This window comes from Xenopus tropicalis, chromosome 6 (genome assembly GCF_000004195.4).
Source record: "Xenopus tropicalis strain Nigerian chromosome 6, UCB_Xtro_10.0, whole genome shotgun sequence".
In the NCBI taxonomy this organism is placed as follows: domain Eukaryota; kingdom Metazoa; phylum Chordata; class Amphibia; order Anura; family Pipidae; genus Xenopus; species Xenopus tropicalis.
The window spans coordinates 1019355-1038112 of NC_030682.2; the positions used below are offsets into that span (position 1 = coordinate 1019355).

Consider the following 18758-nt stretch of genomic DNA (forward strand, 5'->3'; position numbering starts at 1 on the left):
TACTGCAGGGGTCAGTCATTGGGCCAGTGTTGTTAGGGGGGTACCGCAGGGGTCAGTCATTGGGCCATTGTGGATAGGGGGGTACCGCAGGGGTCAGTCATTGGGCCAGTGTTGTTAGGGGGGTACCGCAGGGGTCAGTCATTGGGCCGGTGTTGTTAGGGGGGTACCGCAGGGGTCAGTCATTGGGCCGGTGTTGTTAGGGGGGTACCGCAGGGGTCAGTCATTGGGCCAGTGTTGTTAGGGGGGTACCGCAGGGGTCAGTCATTGGGCCGGTGTGGTTAGGGGGTACCGCAGGGGTCAGTCCTTGGTGATAGAGGGGAGCCCAGGTCTTTGTCCCCCACTTCCATGTAAGGGAGAGAGGTTTTGGGGTGTCTCTAGGCTGGGAATAGAACATTGATATATATGGGGGACCCTATTTGTTGTCGGGACTGAGACTGAAAGAAATGCAGAATTTGGTTTTAGGGAAATATTTAGAATTTGGGGTGCGAGTAGGGTTCCTGTAGCAGCGATAACGATTTTAACCCCCGAGGGGTCAGTACTGATTAGTAGAATTGTAAATAGAGAAGGAAAAATGTTGAATTTGTTGGAGAAGATTTTGGGTGAATTTGTCTCTTATTATTTATCATTATATTCGTCTCGTGTTGAAAAGTCCCGTTCTCAAATAGATGAGCTTGTAAAGAACATGGCTGTGCCGGGAAGGGGTTAAAGAACTCGACCAATCACAATGGAAGGAGTCTCAGAAGCATTATGTTTATAGAAGCCCCGGGCCAGGGGGGAGCATGTGACTCTTATTGACCAATAGCTCTACTCAATGGAAACACTAAATTATTAGCCAACGTATGGGCCATAAGGCTTGCCAAAGTAATAATCCAATGATTGGTCTGGATCAGACCGGCTTTATGCTGGATAAATGATTAATACTGTATGTGAATATACAAATCAAACATGATAACAGTGATGGTTGTTATTGCCTCGTTATACGTTATATATATAATGCTATGGAACAGCCCCACCTATGGGCACTAATGCTTTAGCATTCCGCTTGGCTTTCAGTTTTATGTCTTGGGATTAATTACTGTACAAAACTCCAGTTGCAGGGGTTCTGGTGATCTCAAAGCTTTGGGTTTTGGTACCAGGCAAGGCTGTCCCCTTTCCCCACTATTATTAGTAATGGCAATGGAGCCTTTGGCACATAAAATACGAGAAGCCGCTGGTATAAATAGGTTATGTTTGTGGTCATTTCAGGAGAAAATCTTGATTCATGTGGATAGATTATTGTTATTTTTAGGGGATCCAGGAAAATCACCCCAGGGGGTAATGCATATAGTGAACTGGGGGCAATGGACCCCACAGTGCAATGGACCCCACAGTGGAGCAGTGTACAGAATAAAACCCCTGCAGTGGGTCAAACATTTCTTCTTGGTCTGTGGAGATGAATTTAGATCCTGCTTTAATCCTCCAATAGATGAACCCCTGAGGCGGATTCAGGCTCGGTTGGTTGGGTCATGGGAGGACCTGAGTGAGTGCCCATATAGGGGGTTCCCTGCCCCCAGTTTGGCTGGGATATAGAGGCATGCGTCCCATAGGCTCAGTCCAAGGACATAATCCAATTAGATTCCAGTTTGTTTAAATCATTGATTGAATTTCAGGCATTGGCTACTAGGAATTTACTGTCAAAATGGCAAATGGATGAGGAATCCTGGGAGACCACCACTGATTGGTGTACGGGGGGCCGGCCCCTATTAGTGATAAACAAATTGCTTTCATGTTAATTCCAGTGTTTTTACTATTCACCCGATATTCTGGCTCCGATGTAATCGACTCGCCCACGTATTATTGGCTCAAAGCCGATTGGTTGCATTTACTTCAGGAATGTAGTAGAATTAATTTATGCAAATGTATTCATTTCTGGAAGAAAGAAGGTTCCAATTAGATTTGCTCCTGGGTTTCCTGACGTTTCATTCTCCCCACAAAAAGAATTCTTATGAAAATAGTTTCATTTTTTGCTTGAAAGAATCTTGTGATGCATTGGATTCTAGCTGGACCTCGTCTCATTGGCCGATGGGGGTGGAACAGGCGGATCCTGTGTGTAAAACAGAGAGGTCATCTGGGTTTGTTTGTTAATTGGCTGATTAATGGTGTCATACCTTGAAATGAGCTAAAGAATGATTACTCAGTGGGGATCAGGTGATGATGGATATTGGCAGGAAGAGATTCAGTAGATGGGGATCAGGTGATGTTGGTTATTGGCGGGAAGAGATTCAGTAGATAGGGATCAGGTGATGTTGGATATTGGCAGGAAGAGATTCAGTAGATGGGGATCAGGTGATGTTGGATATTGGCAGGAAGAGATTCAGTAGATGGGGATCAGGTGATGATGGATATTGGCAGGAAGAGATTCAGTAGATGGGGATCAGGTGATGATGGATATTGGCAGGAAGAGATTCAGTAGATGGGGATCAGGTGATGTTGGATATTGGCAGGAAGAGATTTAGTAGATGGGGATCAGGTGATGTTGGATATTGGCAGGAAGAGATTTAGTAGATGGGGATCAGGTGATGTTGGATATTGGCAGGAAGAGATTTAGTAGATGGGGATCAGGTGATGTTGGATATTGGCAGGAAGAGATTTAGTAGATGGGGATCAGGTGATGTTGGATATTGGCAGGAAGAGATTTAGTAGATGGGGATCAGGTGATGTTGGATATTGGCAGGAAGAGATTCAGTAGATGGGGATCAGGTGATGTTGGATATTGGCAGGAAGAGATTCAGTAGATGGGGATCAGGTGATGTTGGATATTGGCGGGAAGAGATTCAGTAGATGGGGATCAGGTGATGTTGGATATTGGCAGGAAGAGATTTAGTAGATGGGGATCAGGTGATGTTGGATATTGGCAGGAAGAGATTCAGTAGATGGGGATCAGGTGATGTTGGTTATTGGCAGGAAGAGATTTAGTAGATGGGGATCAGGTGATGTTGGTTATTGGCAGGAAGAGATTCAGTAGATGGGGATCAGGTGATGTTGGATATTGGCAGGAAGAGATTCAGTAGATGGGGATCAGTTGATGTTGGATATTGGCAGGAAGAGATTTAGTAGATGGGGATCAGGTGATGTTGGTTATTGGCAGGAAGAGATTCAGTAGATGGGGATCAGGTGATGTTGGATATTGGCAGGAAGAGATTCAGTAGATGGGGATCAGGTGATGTTGGTTATTGGCAGGAAGAGATTCAGTAGATGGGGATCAGGTGATGTTGGATATTGGCAGGAAGAGATTCAGTAGATGGGGATCAGGTGATGTTGGATATTGGCAGGAAGAGATTCAGTAGATGGGGATCAGGTGATGTTGGATATTGGCAGGAAGAGATTCAGTAGATGGGGATCAGGTGATGTTGGTTATTGGCAGGAAGAGATTCAGTAGATGGGGATCAGGTGATGTTGGATATTGGCAGGAAGAGATTTAGTAGATAGGGATCAGGTGATGTTGGATATTGGCAGGAAGAGATTCAGTAGATGGGGATCAGGTGATGTTGGATATTGGCAGGAAGAGATTCAGTAGATGGGGATCAGGTGATGTTGGTTATTGGCAGGAAGAGATTCAGTAGATGGGGATCAGGTGATGTTGGATATTGGCAGGAAGAGATTCAGTAGATGGGGATCAGGTGATGTTGGATATTGGCAGGAAGAGATTCAGTAGATGGGGATCAGGTGATGTTGGATATTGGCAGGAAGAGATTCAGTAGATGGGGATCAGGTGATGTTGGATATTGGCAGGAAGAGATTCAGTAGATGGGGATCAGGTGATGTTGGTTATTGGCAGGAAGAGATTCAGTAGATGGGGATCAGGTGATGTTGGATATTGGCAGGAAGAGATTTAGTAGATGGGGATCAGGTGATGTTGGATATTGGCAGGAAGAGATTTAGTAGATGGGGATCGGGTGATGTTGGTTATTGGCAGGAAGAGATTCAGTAGATGGGGATCAGGTGATTTTGGATATTGGCAGGAAGAGATTCAGTAGATGGGGATCAGTTGATGTTGGTTATTAGCAGGAAGAGATTCAGTAGATGGGGATCAGGTGATGTTGGTTATTGGCAGGAAGAGATTCAGTAGATGGGGATCAGGTGATTTTGGATATTGGCAGGAAGAGATTCAGTAGATGGGGATCAGGTGATGTTGGTTATTGGCAGGAAGAGATTCAGTAGATGGGGATCAGGTGATGTTGGATATTGGCAGGAAGAGATTCAGTAGATGGGGATCAGGTGATGTTGGATATTGGCAGGAAGAGATTCAGTAGATGGGGATCAGGTGATGTTGGTTATTGGCAGGAAGAGATTCAGTAGATGGGGATCAGGTGATGTTGGTTATTGGCAGGAAGAGATTCAGTAGATGGGGATCAGTTGATGTTGGATATTGGCAGGAAGAGATTCAGTAGATGGGGATTAGGTCATGTTGGATATTGGCAGGAAGAGATTTAGTAGATGGGGATCGGGTGATGTTGGTTATTGGCAGGAAGAGATTTAGTAGATGGGGATCAGGTGATGTTGGATATTGGCAGGAAGAGATTCAGTAGATGGGGATCGGGTGATGTTGGTTATTGGCAGGAAGAGATTTAGTAGATGGGGATCAGGTGATGTTGGATATTGGCAGGAAGAGATTCAGTAGATGGGGATCGGGTGATGTTGGTTATTGGCAGGAAGAGATTTAGTAGATGGGGATCAGGTGATGTTGGATATTGGCAGGAAGAGATTCAGTAGATGGGGATCAGGTGATGTTGGATATTGGCAGGAAGAGATTCAGTAGATGGGGATCAGGTGATGTTGGTTATTGGCAGGAAGAGATTCAGTAGATGGGGATCACGTGATTTTGGATATTGGCAGGTAGAGATTCAGTAGATGGGGATCAGGTGATGTTGGATATTGGCAGGAAGAGATTCAGTAGATGGGGATCAGGTGATGTTGGTTATTGGCAGGAAGAGATTCAGTAGATGGGGATCAGGTGATGTTGGATATTGGCAGGAAGAGATTCAGTAGATGGGGATCAGGTGATGTTGGATATTGGCAGGAAGAGATTCAGTAGATGGGGATCAGGTGATGTTGGATATTGGCAGGAAGAGATTCAGTAGATGGGGATCAGGTGATGTTGGATATTGGCAGGAAGAGATTCAGTAGATGGGGATCAGGTGATGTTGGATATTGGCAGGAAGAGATTTAGTAGATGGGGATCAGGTGATGTTGGATATTGGCAGGAAGAGATTCAGTAGATGGGGATCAGGTGATGTTGGATATTGGCAGGAAGAGATTTAGTAGATGGGGATCAGGTGATGTTGGATATTGGCAGGAAGAGATTCAGTAGATGGGGATCAGGTGATGTTGGTTATTGGCAGGAAGAGATTCAGTAGATGGGGATCAGGTGATGTTGGTTATTGGCAGGAAGAGATTCAGTAGATGGGGATCAGGTGATGTTGGATATTGGCAGGAAGAGATTTAGTAGATAGGGATCAGGTGATGTTGGATATTGGCAGGAAGAGATTCAGTAGATGGGGATCAGGTGATGTTGGATATTGGCAGGAAGAGATTCAGTAGATGGGGATCAGGTGATGTTGGTTATTGGCAGGAAGAGATTCAGTAGATGGGGATCAGGTGATGTTGGATATTGGCAGGAAGAGATTCAGTAGATGGGGATCAGGTGATGTTGGATATTGGCAGGAAGAGATTCAGTAGATGGGGATCAGGTGATGTTGGATATTGGCAGGAAGAGATTCAGTAGATGGGGATCAGGTGATGTTGGATATTGGCAGGAAGAGATTCAGTAGATGGGGATCAGGTGATGTTGGTTATTGGCAGGAAGAGATTCAGTAGATGGGGATCAGGTGATGTTGGATATTGGCAGGAAGAGATTTAGTAGATGGGGATCAGGTGATGTTGGATATTGGCAGGAAGAGATTTAGTAGATGGGGATCGGGTGATGTTGGTTATTGGCAGGAAGAGATTCAGTAGATGGGGATCAGGTGATTTTGGATATTGGCAGGAAGAGATTCAGTAGATGGGGATCAGTTGATGTTGGTTATTAGCAGGAAGAGATTCAGTAGATGGGGATCAGGTGATGTTGGTTATTGGCAGGAAGAGATTCAGTAGATGGGGATCAGGTGATTTTGGATATTGGCAGGAAGAGATTCAGTAGATGGGGATCAGGTGATGTTGGTTATTGGCAGGAAGAGATTCAGTAGATGGGGATCAGGTGATGTTGGATATTGGCAGGAAGAGATTCAGTAGATGGGGATCAGGTGATGTTGGATATTGGCAGGAAGAGATTCAGTAGATGGGGATCAGGTGATGTTGGTTATTGGCAGGAAGAGATTCAGTAGATGGGGATCAGGTGATGTTGGTTATTGGCAGGAAGAGATTCAGTAGATGGGGATCAGTTGATGTTGGATATTGGCAGGAAGAGATTCAGTAGATGGGGATTAGGTCATGTTGGATATTGGCAGGAAGAGATTTAGTAGATGGGGATCGGGTGATGTTGGTTATTGGCAGGAAGAGATTTAGTAGATGGGGATCAGGTGATGTTGGATATTGGCAGGAAGAGATTCAGTAGATGGGGATCGGGTGATGTTGGTTATTGGCAGGAAGAGATTTAGTAGATGGGGATCAGGTGATGTTGGATATTGGCAGGAAGAGATTCAGTAGATGGGGATCGGGTGATGTTGGTTATTGGCAGGAAGAGATTTAGTAGATGGGGATCAGGTGATGTTGGATATTGGCAGGAAGAGATTCAGTAGATGGGGATCAGGTGATGTTGGATATTGGCAGGAAGAGATTCAGTAGATGGGGATCAGGTGATGTTGGTTATTGGCAGGAAGAGATTCAGTAGATGGGGATCACGTGATTTTGGATATTGGCAGGTAGAGATTCAGTAGATGGGGATCAGGTGATGTTGGATATTGGCAGGAAGAGATTCAGTAGATGGGGATCAGGTGATGTTGGTTATTGGCAGGAAGAGATTCAGTAGATGGGGATCAGGTGATGTTGGATATTGGCAGGAAGAGATTCAGTAGATGGGGATCAGGTGATGTTGGATATTGGCAGGAAGAGATTCAGTAGATGGGGATCAGGTGATGTTGGATATTGGCAGGAAGAGATTCAGTAGATGGGGATCAGGTGATGTTGGATATTGGCAGGAAGAGATTCAGTAGATGGGGATCAGGTGATGTTGGATATTGGCAGGAAGAGATTTAGTAGATGGGGATCAGGTGATGTTGGATATTGGCAGGAAGAGATTCAGTAGATGGGGATCAGGTGATGTTGGATATTGGCAGGAAGAGATTTAGTAGATGGGGATCAGGTGATGTTGGATATTGGCAGGAAGAGATTCAGTAGATGGGGATCAGGTGATGTTGGTTATTGGTACCAGTAAGTCTTTCTGGCTGCTAGGGGTTTCCCAACACGAGGCATCGTTGTTCTGTCCAGCTTGGGCCCACCAGAGCCGGTACCAGTAGGACTTTCTGGCTGTTTAGGGTTTCCCAACATGAGACAGCGCGTTTCTGTTCAGCTTGGGCCCACCAGAGCCGGTACCAGTAGGACTTTCTGGCTGTTTAGGGTTTCCCAACATGAGACAGCATGGTTCTGTCCAGCTTGCGCCCACCAGAGCCGGTAGCAGTAGGACTTTCTGGCTGTTTAGGGTTTCCCAACATGAGACAGCGCATTTCTGTCCAGCTTGGGCCCGCCAGAGCCGGTACCAGTAGGACTTTCTGGCTGTTTAGGGTTTCCCAACATGAGACAGCGCGTTTCTGTTCAGCTTGGGCCCACCAGAGCCGGTACCAGTAGGACTTTCTGGCTGTTTAGGGTTTCCCAACATGAGACAGCATGGTTCTGTCCAGCTTGAGCCCTCCAGAGCCGGTACCAGTAGGACTTTCTGGCTGTTTAGGGTTTCCCAACACGAGACAGCATGGTTCTGTCCAGCTTGGGCCCACCAGAGCCGGTACCAGTAGGACTTTCTGGCTTTTTAGGGTTTCCCAACACGAGACAGCATGGTTCTGTCCAGCTTGGGCCCTCCAGAGCCGGTACCAGTACGACTTTCTGGCTTTTTAGGGTTTCCCAACATGAGACAGCATTGTTCTGTCCAGCTTGGGCCCACCAGAGCCGGTACCAGTAGGACTTTCTTGCTGTTTAGGGTTTCCCAACATGAGACAGCACGGTTCTGCTCAGCTTGGGCCCACCAGAGCCGGTACCAGTACGACTTTCTGGCTTTTTAGGGTTTCCCAACATGAGACAGCATGGTTCTGTCCAGCTTGAGCCCACCAGAGCCGGTACCAGTAGGACTTTCTGGCTGCTCAGGGTTTCCCAACATGAGACAGCATGGTTCTGTCCAGCTTGAGCCCACCAGAGCCGGTACCAGTAGGACTTTCTGGCTGCTCAGGGTTTCCCAACATGAGACAGCATGGTTCTGTCCAGCTTGGGCCCACCAGAGCCGGTACCAGTAGGACTTTCTGGCTGTTTAGGGTTTCCCAACATGAAACAGCATGGTTCTGTCCAGCTTGAGCCCACCAGAGCCGGTACCAGTAGGACTTTCTGGCTGTTTAGGGTTTCCCAACATGAGACAGCGCGTTTCTGTACAGCTTGGGCCCACCAGAGCCGGTACCAGTAGGACTTTCTGGCTGTTTAGGGTTTCCCAACATGAAACAGCATGGTTCTGTCCAGCTTGAGCCCTCCAGAGCCGGTACCAGTAGGACTTTCTGGCTTTTTAGGGTTTCCCAACACGAGACAGCATGGTTCTGTCCAGCTTGGGCCCACCAGAGCCGGTACCAGTAGGACTTTCTGGCTGTTTAGGGTTTCCCAACATGAGACAGCATGGTTCTGTCCAGCTTGGGCCCACCAGAGCCGGTACCAGTAGGACTTTCTGGCTGTTTAGGGTTTCCCAACATGAGACAGCATGGTTCTGCCCAGCTTGGGCCCACCAGAGCCGGTACCAGTAGGACTTTCTGGCTGCTCAGGGTTTCCCAACATGAGACAGCACGGTTCTGTCCAGCTTGAGCCCACCAGAGCCGGTACCAGTAGGACTTTCTGGCTGTTTAGGGTTTCCCAACATGAGACAGCATGGTTCTGTCCAGCTTGGGCCCACCAGAGCCGGTACCAGTAGGACTTTCTGGCTGTTTAGGGTTTCCCAACATGAGACAGCATGGTTCTGTCCAGCTTGAGCCCACCAGAGCCGGTACCAGTAGGACTTTCTGGCTGTTTAGGGTTTCCCAACATGAGACAGCGCATTTCTGTCCAGCTTGGGCCCACCAGAGCCGGTACCAGTAGGACTTTCTGGCTGTTTAGGGTTTCCCAACATGAGACAGCGCGTTTCTGTACAGCTTGGGCCCACCAGAGCCGGTACCAGTAGGACTTTCTGGCTGTTCAGGGTTTCCCAACATGAAACAGCATGGTTCTGTCCAGCTTGAGCCCTCCAGAGCCGGTACCAGTAGGACTTTCTGGCTTTTTAGGGTTTCCCAACACGAGACAGCATGGTTCTGTCCAGCTTGGGCCCACCAGAGCCGGTACCAGTAGGACTTTCTGGCTGTTTAGGGTTTCCCAACATGAGACAGAGTGGTTCTGTCCAGCTTGGGCCCACCAGAGCCGGTACCAGTAGGACTTTCTGGCTGTTTAGGGTTTCCCAACATGAGACAGCATGGTTCTGCCCAGCTTGGGCCCACCAGAGCCGGTACCAGTAGGACTTTCTGGCTGTTTAGGGTTTCCCAACATGAGACAGCATGGTTCTGTCCAGCTTGGGCCCACCAGAGCCGGTACCAGTAGGACTTTCTGGCTTTTTAGGGTTTCCCAACACGAGACAGCATGGTTCTGTCCAGCTTGGGCCCACCAGAGCCGGTACCAGTAGGACTTTCTGGCTGTTTAGGGTTTCCCAACATGAGACAGCATGGTTCTGCCCAGCTTGGGCCCACCAGAGCCGGTACCAGTAGGACTTTCTGGCTGCTCAGGGTTTCCCAACATGAGACTGTGGTTCTGTCCAGCTTGGGCCCACCAGAGCCGGTACCAGTAGGACTTTCTGGCTGCTCAGGGTTTCCCAACATGAGACTGTGGTTCTGTCCAGCTTGAGCCCACCAGAGCCGGTACCAGTAGGACTTTCTGGCTGTTTAGGGTTTCCCAACATGAGACAGCATGGTTCTGTCCAGCTTGGGCCCACTAGAGCCGGTACCAGTAGGACTTTCTGGCTGTTTAGGGTTTCCCAACATGAGACATCGTTTTTCTGTCCAGCTTGCGCCCACCAGAGCCGGTACCAGTAGGGCTTTCTGGCTATTTAGGGTTTCCCAACATGAGACAGCATGGTTCTGTCTTGCTTGGGCCCACCAGAGCCAGTACCAGTAGGACTTTCTGGCTGCTCAGGGTTTCCCAACATGAGACAGCATGGTTCTGTCCAGCTTGGGCCCACCAGAGCCGGTACCAGTAGGACTTTCTGGCTGTTTAGGGTTTCCCAACATGAGACATCGTTGTTCTGTCCAGCTTGGGCCCACCAGAGCCGGTACCAGTAGGGCTTTCTGGCTATTTAGGGTTTCCCAACAGGAGACAGCATGGTTCTGTCCAGCTTGGGCCCACCAGAGCCGGTACCAGTAGGACTTTCTGGCTGTTTAGGGTTTCCCAACATGAGACAGCACGGTTCTGTCCAGCTTGAGCCCACCAGAGCCGGTACCAGTAGGACTTTCTGGCTGTTTAGTGTTTCCCAACATAATACAGCATGGTTCTGCCCAGCTTGGGCCCACCAGAGCCGGTACCAGTAGGACTTTTTGGCTGCTCAGGGTTTCCCAACATGAGACAGCATGGTTCTGTCCAGCTTGGGCCCACCAGAGCCGGTACCAGGAGGACTTTCTTGCTGTTTAGGGTTTCCCAACATGAGACAGTACGGTTCTGTCCAGCTTGGGCCACCAGAGTCGGTACCAGTAGGACTTTCTGGCTGTTTAGGGTTTCCCAACATGAGACAGCACGGTTCTGCCCAGCTAGGGCCCACCAGAGCCGGTACCAGTAGGACTTTCTGGCTGCTCAGGGTTTCCCAACATGAGACAGCATGGTTCTGTCCAGCTTGAGCCCACCAGAGCCGGTACCAGTAGGACTTTCTGGCTGCTCAGGGTTTCCCAACACGAGACAGCATGGTTCTGTCCAGCTTGGGCCCACCAGAGCCGGTACCAGTAGGACTTTCTTGCTGCTCAGGGTTTCCCAACATGAGACAGCATGGTTCTGTCCAGCTTGAGCCCACCAGAGCCGGTACCAGTAGGACTTTCTTGCTGTTTAGGGTTTCCCAACATTAGACAGCATTGTTCTGTCCAGCTTGGGCCACCAGAGTCGGTACCAGTAGGACTTTCTTGCTGTTTAGGGTTTCCCAACATTAGACAGCATGGTTCTGTCCAGCTTGAGCCCACCAGAGCCGGTACCAGTAGGACTTTCTTGCTGTTTAGGGTTTCCCAACATGAGACAGCATGGTTCTGTCCAGCTTGAGCCCACCAGAGTCGGTACCAGTAGGACTTTCTGGCTGTTTAGGGTTTCGCAACATGAGACAGCACGGTTCTGCCCAGGTAGGGCCCACCAGAGCCGGTACCAGTAGGACTTTCTGGCTGCTCAGGGTTTCCCAACATGAGACAGCATGGTTCTGTCCAGCTTGAGCCCACCAGAGCCGGAACCAGTAGGACTTTCTGGCTGTTTAGGGTTTCCCAACATGAGACAGCATGGTTCTGTCCAGCTTGGGCCCACCAGAGCCGGTACCAGTAGTACTTTCTGGCTTTTTAGGGTTTCCCAACATGAGACAGCATGGTTCTGTCCAGCTTGGGCCCACCAGAGCCGGTACCAGTAGGACTTTCTGGCTGTTTAGGGTTTCCCAACATGAGACAGCGCATTTCTGTCCAGCTTGGGCCCACCAGAGCCGGTACCAGTAGGACTTTCTGGCTGTTTAGGGTTTCCCAACATGAGACTGTGGTTCTGTCCAGCTTGGGCCCACCAGAGCCGGTAGCAGTAGGACTTTCTGGCTGTTTAGGGTTTCCTAACATGAGACAGCGCGTTTCTGTTCAGCTTGGGCCCACCAGAGCCGGTACCAGTAGGACTTTCTGGCTGTTTAGGGTTTCCCAACATGAGACAGCACGGTTCTGTCCAGCTTGAGCCCACCAGAGCCGGTACCAGTAGGACTTTCTGGCTGTTTAGTGTTTCCCAACATAATACAGCATGGTTCTGCCCAGCTTGGGCCCACCAGAGCCGGTACCAGTAGGACTTTTTGGCTGCTCAGGGTTTCCCAACATGAGACAGCATGGTTCTGTCCAGCTTGGGCCCACCAGAGCCGGTACCAGGAGGACTTTCTTGCTGTTTAGGGTTTCCCAACATGAGACAGTACGGTTCTGTCCAGCTTGGGCCACCAGAGTCGGTACCAGTAGGACTTTCTGGCTGTTTAGGGTTTCCCAACATGAGACAGCACGGTTCTGCCCAGCTAGGGCCCACCAGAGCCGGTACCAGTAGGACTTTCTGGCTGCTCAGGGTTTCCCAACATGAGACAGCATGGTTCTGTCCAGCTTGAGCCCACCAGAGCCGGTACCAGTAGGACTTTCTGGCTACTCAGGGTTTCCCAACACGAGACAGCATGGTTCTGTCCAGCTTGGGCCCACCAGAGCCGGTACCAGTAGGACTTTCTTGCTGCTCAGGGTTTCCCAACATGAGACAGCATGGTTCTGTCCAGCTTGAGCCCACCAGAGCCGGTACCAGTAGGACTTTCTTGCTGTTTAGGGTTTCCCAACATTAGACAGCATTGTTCTGTCCAGCTTGGGCCACCAGAGTCGGTACCAGTAGGACTTTCTTGCTGTTTAGGGTTTCCCAACATTAGACAGCATGGTTCTGTCCAGCTTGAGCCCACCAGAGCCGGTACCAGTAGGACTTTCTTGCTGTTTAGGGTTTCCCAACATGAGACAGCATGGTTCTGTCCAGCTTGAGCCCGCCAGAGTCGGTACCAGTAGGACTTTCTGGCTGTTTAGGGTTTCCCAACATTAGACAGCATGGTTCTGTCCAGCTTGAGCCCACCAGAGCCGGTACCAGTAGGACTTTCTTGCTGTTTAGGGTTTCCCAACATGAGACAGCATGGTTCTGTCCAGCTTGGGCCCACCAGAGTCGGTACCAGTAGGACTTTCTTGCTGTTTAGGGTTTCCCAACATTAGACAGCATGGTTCTGTCCAGCTTGAGCCCACCAGAGCCGGTACCAGTAGGACTTTCTTGCTGTTTAGGGTTTCCCAACATGAGACAGCATGGTTCTGTCCAGCTTGGGCCCACCAGAGTCGGTACCAGTAGGACTTTCTGGCTGTTTAGGGTTTCGCAACATGAGACAGCACGGTTCTGCCCAGGTAGGGCCCACCAGAGCCGGTACCAGTAGGACTTTCTGGCTGCTCAGGGTTTCCCAACATGAGACAGCATGGTTCTGTCCAGCTTGAGCCCACCAGAGCCGGTACCAGTAGGACTTTCTGGCTGTTTAGGGTTTCCCAACATGAGACAGCATGGTTCTGTCCAGCTTGAGCCCACTAGAGTCAGTACCAGTAGGACTTTCTGGCTGTTTAGGGTTTCCCAACATGAGACAGCATGGTTCTGTCCAGCTTGGGCCCACCAGAGCCGGTACCAGTAGTACTTTCTGGCTTTTTAGGGTTTCCCAACATGAGACAGCATGGTTCTGTCCAGCTTGGGCCCACCAGAGCCGGTACCAGTAGGACTTTCTGGCTGTTTAGGGTTTCCCAACATGAGACAGCGCATTTCTGTCCAGCTTGGGCCCACCAGAGCCGGTACCAGTAGGACTTTCTGGCTGTTTAGGGTTTCCCAACATGAGACTGTGGTTCTGTCCAGCTTGAGCCCACCAGAGCCGGTACCAGTAGGACTTTCTGGCTGTTTAGGGTTTCCTAACATGAGACAGCGCGTTTCTGTTCAGCTTGGGCCCACCAGAGCCGGTACCAGTAGGACTTTCTGGCTGTTTAGGGTTTCCCAACATGAGACAGCATGGTTCTGCCCAGCTTGGGCCCACCAGAGCCGGTACCAGTAGGACTTTCTGGCTTTTTAGGGTTTCCCAACACGAGACAGCATGGTTCTGTCCAGCTTGAGCCCTCCAGAGCCGGTACCAGTAGGACTTTCTGGCTGTTTAGGGTTTCCCAACACGAGACAGCATGGTTCTGTCCAGCTTGGGCCCTCCAGAGCCGGTACCAGTAGGACTTTCTGGCTTTTTAGGGTTTCCCAACACGAGACAGCATGGTTCTGTCCAGCTTGGGCCCACCAGAGCCGCTACCAGTAGGACTTTCTGGCTGTTTAGGGTTTCCCAACATGAGACAGCACGGTTCTGCCCAGCTTGGGCCCACCAGAGCCGGTACCAGTAGGACTTTCTGGCTGTTTTGGGTTTCCCAACATGAGACAGCATGGTTCTGCCCAGCTTGGGCCCACCAGAGCCGGTACCAGTAGGACTTTCTGGCTTTTTAGGGTTTCCCAACACGAGACAGCATGGTTCTTTCCAGCTTGGGCCCACCAGAGCCAGTACCAGTAGGACTTTCTGGCTGCTCAGGGTTTCCCAACATGAGACAGCATGGTTCTGTCCAGCTTGAGCCCACGAGAGCCGGTACCAGTAGGACTTTCTGGCTGCTCAGGGTTTCCCAACATGAGACAGCATGGTTCTGTCCAGCTTGGGCCCACCAGAGCCAGTACCAGTAGGACTTTCTTGCTTTTTAGGGTTTCCCAACATGAGACAGCATGGTTCTGTCCAGCTTGAGCCCACCAGAGCCGGTACCAGTAGGACTTCCTGGCTGTTTAGGGTTTCCCAACATGAGACAGCATGGTTCTGTCCATCTTGGGCCACCAGAGTCGGTACCAGTAGGACTTTCTGGCTGTTTAGGGTTTCGCAACATGAGACAGCATGGTTCTGCCCAGCTAGGGCCCACCAGAGCCGGTACCAGTAGGACTTTCTGGCTGCTCAGGGTTTCCCAACATGAGACAGCATGGTTCTGTCCAGCTTGAGCCCACCAGAGCTGGTACCAGTAGGACTTTCTGGCTGTTTAGGGTTTCCCAACATGAGACAGCGCGGTTCTGTCAAGCTTGGGCTCACCAGAGCCGGTACCAGTAATACTTTCTGGCTGTTTAGGGTTTCCCAACATGAGACAGCATGGTTCTGTCCAGCTTGAGCCCACCAGAGCCGGTACCAGTAGGACTTTCTGGCTGTTTAGGGTTTCCCAACATGAGGCAGCATGGTTCTGTCCAGCTTGGGCCCACCAGAGCCGGTTTCAGTAGGACTTTCTGGCTGTTTAGGGTTTCCCAACATGAGACAGCATTGTTCTGTCCAGCTTGGGCCCACCAGAGCCAGTACCAGTGGGAGTTTTTGGCTGTTTAGGGTTTCCCAACATGAGACAGCTTGGTTCTTTCCAGCTTGGGCCCACCAGAGCCGGTACCAGTAGGACTTTCTGGCTGTTTAGGGTTTCCCAACATGAGACAGCATGGTTCTGCCCAGCTTGGGCCCACCTGAGCCAGTACCAGTAGGACTTTCTGGCTGTTTAGGGTTTCCCAACATGAGACAGCACGGTTCTGCCCAGCTTGGGCCCACCAGAGCCGGTACCAGTAGGACTTTCTGGCTGCTCAGGGTTTCCCAACATGAGACAGCATGGTTCTGTCCAGCTTGAGCCCACCAGAGCTGGTACCAGTAGGACTTTCTGGCTGTTTAGGGTTTCCCAACAGGAGACAGCGTGGTTCTGTCAAGCTTGGGCTCACCAGAGCCGGTACCAGTAATACCTTCTGGCTGTTTAGGGTTTCCCAACATGAGACAGCATGGTTCTGTCCAGCTTGAGCCCACCAGAGCCGGTACCAGTAGGACTTTCTGGCTGTTTAGGGTTTCCCAACAGGAGACAGCGTGGTTCTGTCAAGCTTGGGCTCACCAGAGCCAGTACCAGTAATACTTTCTGGCTGTTTAGGGTTTCCCAACATGAGACAGCATGGTTCTGCCCAGCTTGGGCCCACCAGAGCCGGTACCAGTAGGACTTTCTGGCTGTTTAGGGTTTCCCAACATGAGGCAGCATGGTTCTGTCCAGCTTGGGCCCACCAGAGCCGGTTTCAGTAGGACTTTCTGGCTGTTTAGGGTTTCCCAACATGAGACAGCATTGTTCTGTCCAGCTTGGGCCCACCAGAGCCAGTACCAGTAGGACTTTCTGGCTGTTTAGGGTTTCCCAACATGAGACAGCATGGTTCTTTCCAGCTTGGGCTCTCCAGAGCCGGTACCAGTAGGACTTTCTGGCTGTTTAGGGTTTCCCAACATGAGACAGCATGGTTCTGCCCAGCTTGGGCCCACCAGAGCCAGTACCAGTAGGACTTTCTGGCTGTTTAGGGTTTCCCAACATGAGACAGCACGGTTCTGCCCAGCTTGGGCCCACCAGAGCCGGTACCAGTACACTGTAGGAGTGCCCATGAGTTTAACTTGCACGTGAGAGTTGGTCAATATTTGAGTGGAACACTGATATGTACTAAGGTCCCCGTGCCCTTGGGTCCCAGCTCGCTGATAAGCCCCAATGTCACCTGAAACCCCGCCCCTAATGCCCTGTGGCCGCCACCCAGATACCCTTTTTCTCTCCGTCACTGGCACTCACTCTTCTTTTGTGCAATGACTCAGGTAACGGAACCCCCAGCGCAGCCATGCCTTCCCCTTTACTTGCCTCCCTGACACCCACAAATCACTGCCACTTAACCCTATAACAGCCGGCTGCCCTCACCCCGTGCCCTCCTTCCATTATACTCCCCCATCCTTTCTCCATCATTTCTCACTTCTTCCCTCACTCACTTCTTCCCTCACTCACTTCTTCCCTCACTCACTTCTTCCCTCACTCACTTCTTTCTACCTCTCTTTTTTACTCCATGGGACTCACTGCTTCTCCCCTCTGTCTCACAATCACCCAACCCTGTGAGTCTCTCTTCCTGCTCCACCCTCTCCTGTGTGTCAGTCCTGAGTCTCTCAGTGCTTCTCCCCATACAGTCCCCCCACCATTCCTCACTTCTCCCTTTCCTTCATTCTCTGTCTTCCCATCTTCTTACATTGAGGCCACCATTTCTGCATCTTCCCATCGTGTCCTACTGAGTCCTATACCTCTTCTTCATCCCCACCTTTTTTCCAAACTCTTCTTCATCCCCACTCTCTCTCCAACCTGTGAGACACTCACTTCTTCCTACTCTGTCTCTCTCCATCACCTACACATTGTCCCTCACTGCTTCTCACTTCTCTCCCCTTCTCCTCCTTCTCATCTGTGCCTGCCCCCAGCATCTCACTTTGTGAGGACTTCGCTCATTCCTCCCTCTCTCCTTCCAGCCAACATTAGAAGGTGCCTCTCTGCCCCCCCAGAATTATGAGGATGAGGGGGATGTAATCCAGGCACTGGAGATTGAAAGATTTGAGGAGATTTTGCAAGAGATCCACCCCAGGAGCCCCACAGAGCTGGGCAGAAGCTACAGTGAGGAGGATTTCCAGTGTGAGTAGCACTGAGTGTGAGTGTGAGTGAGGCACAGACATGCATATGAGTGAGGGTCACACAGATATGAGTATACAGTATATACTATAGTGAGTGTGAGTGAGGGTTGGGAAAGTGCACTCACTGAGTTTCCACTCCAGATCACCGCCAATCATCCCATCACATTCACCACCCACTGTCCTCCCACCTTCCCTCGGAGCCCTGCGGCCGGGATGGGCGCAAACACAAGAAGCGCCCGAGAAGCAAGAGGCAGGCGTCTGCCCCCGGAGAGACCCCCGGAACCATCCAGGAGGGAGAGGAAGATGAAGATGAGGAGAACATAGAGGGGGATAAAACCCCAGAGGAAGCTGCAGACACAGGGAACATACAGGTAAAGTGGGGCCCCAGGGTGGGACATGGGGTGGGAGCGTGGGGGAGCCCCTATTTTTGCAATTAGTCTTCAATTTTTAGTCAATTTTTTTATATGAAACAAAGGCAGTTCGTCTGGGGGGGGGGCAAATAAATGGGTTTCTTTGTATCATTAGCCATTTTTTTGGCAGGGGTGCATGTAGGGTACACAAGGGGGTTCCAGTTCTCACACCAGTGCATGTAGGGTACACGAGGGGGTTCCAGTTCTCACACCGGTGCATGTAGGGTACACGAGGGGGTTCCAGTTCTCACACCGGTGCATGTAGGGTACACGAGGGGGTTCCAGTTGTCACACCGGTGCATGTAGGGTACACGAGGGGGTTCCAGTTCTCACACCGGTGCATGTAGGGTACACGAGGGGGTTCCAGTTCTCACACCGGTGCATGTAGGGTACACGAGGGGGTTCCAGTTCTCACACCAGTGCATGTAGGGTACACAAGGGGGTTCCAGTTCTCACACCAGTGCATGTAGGGTACACAAGGGGGTTCCAGTTCTCACACCAGTGCATGTAGGGTACACGAGGGGGTTCCAATTCTCACACCGGTGCATGTAGGGTACACGAGGGGGTTCCAGTTCTCACACCAGTGCATGTAGGGTACACGAGGGGGTTCCAGTTCTCACACTGGTGCATGTAGGGTACATGAGGGGGTACCAGTTTTCACACTGGTGCATGTAGGGTACACAAGGGGGTTCCAGTTCTCACACCGGTGCATGTAGGGTACACAAGGGGGTACCAGTTTTTACACTGGTGCATGTAGGGTACACGAGGGGGTTCCAGTTCTCACACTGGTGCATGTAGGGTACATGAGGGGGTTCCAATTCTCACACTGGTGCATGTAGGGTACATGAGGGGGTTCCAGTTCT

At 50.6% G+C, this 18758-nt stretch overlaps 1 protein-coding gene across 3 annotated transcripts in view; it reads left to right on the top strand.

Moving 5' to 3' along the window:
* Nucleotides 1-18758, top strand: part of slc4a2 (solute carrier family 4 member 2) — an 88974-nt gene that overhangs the window by 40223 nt on the left and 29993 nt on the right. For all 3 annotated transcript variants that reach the window (XM_031903618.1, XM_031903617.1, XM_031903619.1), the window contains 2 exons: nt 17327-17486; nt 17627-17856. In XM_031903618.1, coding sequence (XP_031759478.1) covers nt 17327-17486; nt 17627-17856 — 390 coding nt within the window. The remainder of the gene's footprint in view (nt 1-17326; nt 17487-17626; nt 17857-18758) is intronic.